This window comes from Nematolebias whitei, chromosome 21 (genome assembly GCF_014905685.2).
Source record: "Nematolebias whitei isolate Nwh7 chromosome 21, NemWhi1, whole genome shotgun sequence".
In the NCBI taxonomy this organism is placed as follows: Eukaryota; Metazoa; Chordata; class Actinopteri; order Cyprinodontiformes; family Rivulidae; genus Nematolebias; species Nematolebias whitei.
Genome location: NC_056518.1, coordinates 11,868,008 through 11,874,932, shown reverse-complemented (window position 1 = coordinate 11,874,932; position 6,925 = coordinate 11,868,008). Strand labels below are relative to the sequence as shown.

The following is a 6,925-nucleotide window of genomic DNA, read 5'->3' as shown; positions in this document are numbered from 1 at the left end:
TATATATATATATATATATATACACATATATATATACACATATATATATATACATGGAGACAAACGAGACAAACAACTATTCCCTCTCTCACCTAGAGACAATTTAGAGTTACCAATCAGTCTAACATGCATGTTTTTAATCTGTGGGAGAAAACTGGAGTACCTGGAGGAAACCCACGCCCAGAAAGGTTCCATGGCCGGGATTCGATCCGGCAACCTGCTTGCTGAGAGGTGGCAGCTCTATCAACTGCACCACCGTGCCCAGTTGCTTGTTTTTTTTTTTTTTTTTCTCTTTTTTTTAACTATTCTCAGGCTCCAGGAGGAACACAAAAGCATTGTGTTGTGTGTGTGTGTGTGTGTGTGTGTGTGTGTGTGTGTGTGTGTGTGTGTGTGTGTGTGTGTGTGTGTGTGCGTGTGTGTGTGTGTATGTGTGTGTGTGTGTGTATATGTATGTGTGTGTGTGTGTGTATATGTATGTGTGTGTGTGTGTGTGTATGTGTGTGTGTGTGTGTGTGTGTGTATGTGTGTGTGTGTGTGTGTGTGTGTGTGTGTGTGTGTGTGTGTGTGTGTGTGTGTGTGTGTGTGTGTGTGTGTGTGTGTGTGTGTGTGTGTGTGTGTGTGTGTGTGTGTGTGCACTCTGTCAGGAAACACAAATTGGTATATTTTTTCTCCTCAACACCCTTCACTCATTTCAACACCTAATGTGATTACTGTTGCCACTTACAGCTCGGAGTGTGTGTGTTCCTGACGTGTGCGTTCATGCCTGTGTTTGTCTGCAGGTGCTGGGCTCTGGCTTTATATGGAGGAAACAGCGAGACGGGCTTTGACCAAAACACCACATACTCCATCTTCTCCATCTCCATCACCCTCACTGATGAAGGCTTCCAAAACTTCTACCAGGTACAGAAAATTCAAAACATTTCTCTGTTCTTCCACCTTTGTCTCTCTCCTCGTCCTGTTCTCATTTCTCTGATGGATAAATTTCAAGCTCGGTTGTTTTTATTTTATTGTCGGATCAGTAGGGATCAGTGTTTTCTCTGTTTTGTTTGTATGATGGTGACATTAAAATGTCCCTATACACTCCAGTGATAAGAACTAATAAAATACACACAAGCAGGGATTGGGAGCATGACCTGGATGACCAGTTTCTCTTGGCTTTAGATGTGATTTCAAGGAAGCTATGTGCGTTATCAGTTGCTATGACTACTCTTGTGTTAACCTCAGACTCAGTGGGCGATCATTCAACAAGAAGACGGTTTGTTTTGTCTTTACTACTTGATTGAAAAATATTTCAGGCACAAAACTTATATCAGTAGCTCTTGTAGAAATGATGAAACAGCCTTGAAAATGTTGTTTAAATTATTTTGATCAAGTTCGATTTTTGCCAAAGGAATCTGGACTTATCTGGGTCACTGGATTTATCTCATGATAAAAAGAATGGAGTCAAGTAAGTTAGAAGCATAGTTGTTCATTTGAAGTGCTCTACACATCCAAATTTCATTTTGTTGCTCTATCAAGAACAAAAAAAGTCTATTACCGTGTTTTTCACCATATAAGTCGCACCTTTTTGCATAGATTTGCAAATCCTTCGTCTTATCCATAGGCCTGTCACGATAACAAATTTTGCTGGGCGATTAATTGTCTCAGAAATTATTGCGATCAATGATAATATTGTTTTAAATTTGACAAATATTAGTAATTGTCAAATTTATCAATCAACCTTTATTTATACAGGTAAATCCCATTGAGCCTCGAGGACTCATTTACAAGAGAGACCTGAAAATATAAGAAGAAATGTTGGGTAATTTTATTGTGTGTAGTACCTTTTTGACCACTGGATGGCAGTCTAAGACTGTTTGAACCAAAGGATGGATGGTGAGGGAGTGAGCAGTGTGTCTCTTTAAGAAAAATGGGAGGGAGGCCCCTTGACGTGACATGGGCTGTCTCTCTTTCCTGTTTTTCGTTTCTCAAAATGGCGGTTTGAGCTCTTTAATATAGCATTTTTCACACAAAGCTTTTAATAAAAAAATCAGTAAACAAGTTCTCAGCTTCTTTTTGCAGAGAAAAACAACTTTTTAGATAAAGGTACTGGTTTCAACCGTGAATTAAGGAGCTTTGACAAGGCAGAGGTTTTTCCTCGAGGTCGGCCTGTTAGCTTAGCTCGTAGCTTAGCTTCTCAGCCTAGCTGCTTTTAACAATCTAAAAACGCAATTTTGGACGGTTAAAACAGATTTTAAAGAGAAAGGGAGAGGTCAGTGAAGAGTACCAGAATTGAGCTTTTTGTCATCCAGTGTCTTCAGTAGAAAGAGAGAGACACGAAAAAACAATAGCGTCGATAAATGAAAATAAGGTCGATAATTTTCATTTATCATACGATTAATTGATTTATTGTTTATCGCGACAGGCCTACTCATACATGGAAGCGACTAATATATGTTTTTCTCCATATTTCTAACCCAATTTTTGTCTGAGATCTGATGATTTATTTCATTCTGAAATTGAAAATATTGAACACTACCATTTTTATCCACTAGAGGGCCCTCAATCTATATGGCAAGCCAAGTGTCTCATTAATAGGTAAAAGTGGCTATTAATGAGACACTTGGCTCTGCATGCTCCAGCAGCCTCAAATCGATTTTTGAAATGCACCTGATTTGGTTGTTAAAGTGCATTTATTAAGGAAAAGTTAGACTGAGACACACCTTCACTATAATTTCGAGCAAACAAATAATTGTTTTTAAATGATAATCTTGTTAATTTCTTGTTAACGTCCTCTCGTGCACGCTCCCACGGCCGCCATTTGGCAGTCAATCTGTTTTTGGCACACTGGCCCACATTTCCGGGTTGTCAGCAGTGACGCATAATAGATGCGACTTATATGGCGAAGCAACGTATTTATGTATTTTTCCACTTTATTTGACATAATTGGACTGATGCGACTTATACGGTGGTGCGACGTGTACAGCGGCAAGTACGGTAGTCCTCTGAAAAATTGTTCTTTAAATAGATGGACTTTAGCGTAGCGCTCAGACTCGAGGTGTAATCGACGAACGCCGTCAGTCTTGTCACCAAAATGTCAGCGAGCTGCCAGAGTCTGTTGGTGACATTCATTCTCCTTGTAAGACAAACAGCAAGTGAGCTAAATATGAAGCTGGTGCAGACAAAAAACAAACAAAACAAAGGAAAACAGTAGTTCAGGGATATGCTCCATCACAGCTGCAAGGCTGCATTTGTTTAGAAGGCTAATTTAGCAAGAGAGACATTAATTAGTGTGGAACAACGAGATCACATGACACTGCAGTTTTAATAAAATTTGTTTAAACACTCTAAATATCACAAATGTAACAATTAACACTTAATACAAATGGGAAAGACTCACAAATTATGATTCAACGTTCAGCTTCAGGTTTGAGTTTGAGTTGTTTTTTTGTTGTTTCTTTTTTATTGAGAGAGACGAGCACAATTATGAACACCAGAAGGTCATACAGACACAAATGTGCCAAAGTTAGGATTGCTAGTTTGTCAGGTAACACAACAATTAAATGCAAACTACATTTAATGTGAAAATGACGCAACAACAGTAAAAAGTGCTAAATATGAAAAAAATACAATAATCAAAGTATAAGTATGTGCTGGGTGCATATTCAATTTGTTTGCTGCACCAACACATCATAGCTCTCTTATAATCAAAAGTCTGGTTTTGTTAGAATTAAAAGCATCAAACACCTCAAATTATTCCTTAGATATATTATAAAATTTTGCTGTTGGAATAATTTCTATCTAATGGCACAGGAGTGCAAACTGTTGTTTTGTACTTGATTAAATAAAATTATAAAAATCTAGGAAAATGTGCATTTCCTGTAAAAATGCAGTGTGAACACTTATTGCTGAATGATTTTGCTGAAAGTTGTTGAAGAAGCTGAAAATAAAGCTGTGAATCTTCAATCGCTCAACTGTCACTGCTTGTTTAACTCTTAACAGTTTAAAACGTAGCCACAAACAATTGAATGATTTGAAGAGATGCTAGCACAATGCTAACAAAAAGCAGCAAAACATTAGCTACGAGCATCAAGGTTCTTGCTCAATATTTCAGGTAAAAAATCCAACAAAGTTCAGTCAGGTCATCTGGATGTTTTTTTTGTATTTTTTTCTTTTGTTGAGACGTTTCGTCCTTCATCCAAAGGACTTCATCAGTCTGAGTTGAATTGTTGAAGTCCTTTGGATGAAGGACAAAACCTCTCAACAACAAAGAAAAAAACCCCGTCCAGATGACCTGACAGAACTTTGTTGGATTAGCTAGGAACCTGAAGTTGCAAAATGCTAACAAAAAACTATCTCAGAGCCAGAAGGAGCAAAAAGCAGGAAAATACTAGTTAAGAACAAAAAGTATTGAAATGTTAGCAAATAGAAACCAAATCTACGGTAGTTTAGAGTCAGAAGTTGTGAAATGCTAGCAAAAAAACAAAAGCTGAAAATGCTAGCTTCAAGCCTAAAATAGCAAAACATTAGCAAAAAAAAAAACAGGAAATGCTGGCTAAGACCCACAATTTGCAAAATACTAACAAAATGTAAAAAAATAAAAGCTAGCATGGGAGATACTCGGGGAGTATGGGGTACCAGGCCCTTTGATACAGGCTGTTAGGTCCCTGTATGACCGGTGTCAGAGCCTGGTCAGCATTGCAGGCAGTAAGTTGGGCTTGTTCCCGGTAAGAGTTGGACTCCACCAAGGTTGCCCTTTGTCACCGATTCTGTTCATAACTTTTATGGACAGAATTTCTAGGCGCAGCCAAAGTGTTGAGGGGATCTGTTTTGGTGACCTTAGGATCGCTTCTCTGTTTTTGCAGATGTTGTGGTCTTTTTGGCTTCATCAGGTCATGATCTACAGCTTTCACTGAAGCAGTTCACAGCAGAGTGTGATGCGGCCGGGATGAGGATCAGTTCCTCCAAGTCCGAGGCCATGGTCTTGAGCCAGAAAAGGGTAGGATTCCCTCTCCGGGTCAGGGAGGAGGTCCTGCCCCAAGTGGAGGAGTTCAAGTATCTTGGGGTCTTGTTCACGAATGAGGGAAAAATGGAGCGTGAGATCGATAGGCAGATTGGTGCGGCATCTGCAGTGAAGCGGGATCTGTACAGGTCTGTCGTGGTGAAGAGAGAGCTGAGTCAAAAGGTGAAGCTCTCAATTTACCGATCGATCTACGTTCCTACCCTCATCTATGGTCACGAGCTTTGGGTTGTGACCGAAAGAACGAGATCTCGGATTCAAGCGGCCGAAATGAGTTTTCTCCGCAGGGTGTCTGAACTCGCCCTTAGAGACAGGGTGAGAAGCTCGATCATCCGGGAGGGACTCAGAGTAGAGCCGCTGCTTCTCCACGTCGAGAGGAGCCAGTTGAGGTGGCTCGGACATCTGGTTAGGATGCCTCCTGGACGCCTCCCTGGTGAGGTGTTCCAGGCACGTCCCACTGGGAGGAGACCCAGAGGAAGACCCAGGACACTCTGGAGGGACTTTTTATGGATGGCAGGAACTCTGAAGGTGTAACGGTGCATGTATTGGTACTGTGATGTTTGGTTCTTGGAATGACTAGAGGAAACCAGACGACATCAAGTCAGTCACAGGTGATCAGTGCTCACTTACTGAAGCGGACGCACGGTTTATTTAACTACATTTTGCTAACAGTCATGACGGCAAAGATGCAGAGGTGAATGTGTGTGTCTGTGGAAAAGCTCTGTGAACTCAGGTTGTTAATGGATAGCTGCAGCAGAGAGATGAGAGGTGAAAGTATGGCAAGACATTGTGTTAGGTATTCTACATCTGAACAGTACTGCTGTATATTTATTTAATTTTCCTTATATCAAGCATCGTTTTCTCACACTTTCACTCAGCCTGCTGAGGTTAGTGTTTTAGCTTTATTTATTCTATATTTTCACTTTAAAAAATTGTTATTTAGACCTGTAATTTTTTTAATTATTGTTTTATTTTATTTTATTTTGCATAGAGTCTAGTTGAAATGGAACTAGACACTCCTTGGTTTTTGTTTTATTCCATTTTTATTTTGTGGTAATTTTCTCTAGTACTAACCATTACACAGTTCACTCCTGTGTCTGTTAAGATATATAACATTTCTGTTATTGCAGGTTTCAAATGCCCAAATCAGAAGAAATTAGCCCAGCATAAAACATTTGGTTTTAAAAATAAATGATTTTGACTTTAGTTTACTTGAGACAGCGTGAACACAAAATGTGTCCTGATTTGACTTGTCAGCTTTGTTTCATTAAAGATCAACCAACCAGTTCTTTAGAAATCAGCACAGCTGATAACCATTAATATAAAGAAGATTATTTTTAGTGTTTGTTTCTGTTTAATATTCACACACATTACGATCTGCTCAATAAAATAAAAAAGCAGGAAAAATAGAGATGAAAGAGTTTTGGGTCGGTGCTTGCAGTAGGGTCAGTTGTAGGAACGGCGTCGAGCTCAGATTTTTTTTATTGCACTCCAAAATGTTAATTTCTGTAACACACATCAATATTTATTTTCTTTCGGCTGCGCCCTTCTTCCGGGTTCACCACATTGAGCGAAATCACTTGAAGCTTTGGTATTTGTGTGTTTTTCTGATGCCCTTCCTGAAGCAACCACTGACCACATGTGGCACAGAGGGCTGCCATCTAGGGAACCTGTAGGGCCTTGCTCAAGGGCCCATGGTGGAGGCAGGCATGGGTGTTTCCCCTTTACCACCCAAATTTTGATGTAGCCATCAGGGTGTTTGAACCGACAGCCTTCCGATAATAGGCTCGCCGTCTCTAACCACCACTCACCTCCGTGTTTTTACACGTCGTGATTTACAACCGCAACTCTGACAGTGGAGACGTAAAAAATCTAAAAGAAAATGGAAATTAATGATTTTCTAATCTCATGAATTCACATTTTATC

General features: G+C 39.7%; 1 protein-coding gene across 1 annotated transcript in view; it reads left to right on the top strand.

Annotated features, from left to right (window-relative positions):
* LOC119427375 (nardilysin) overlaps window positions 1-6,925 on the top strand; it is a 52,214-nt gene that overhangs the window by 22,339 nt on the left and 22,950 nt on the right. The window contains exon 13 of the mRNA XM_037694979.1: window positions 780-900. Within this exon, the coding sequence (XP_037550907.1) occupies window positions 780-900 (121 nt within the window). The remainder of the gene's footprint in view (window positions 1-779; window positions 901-6,925) is intronic.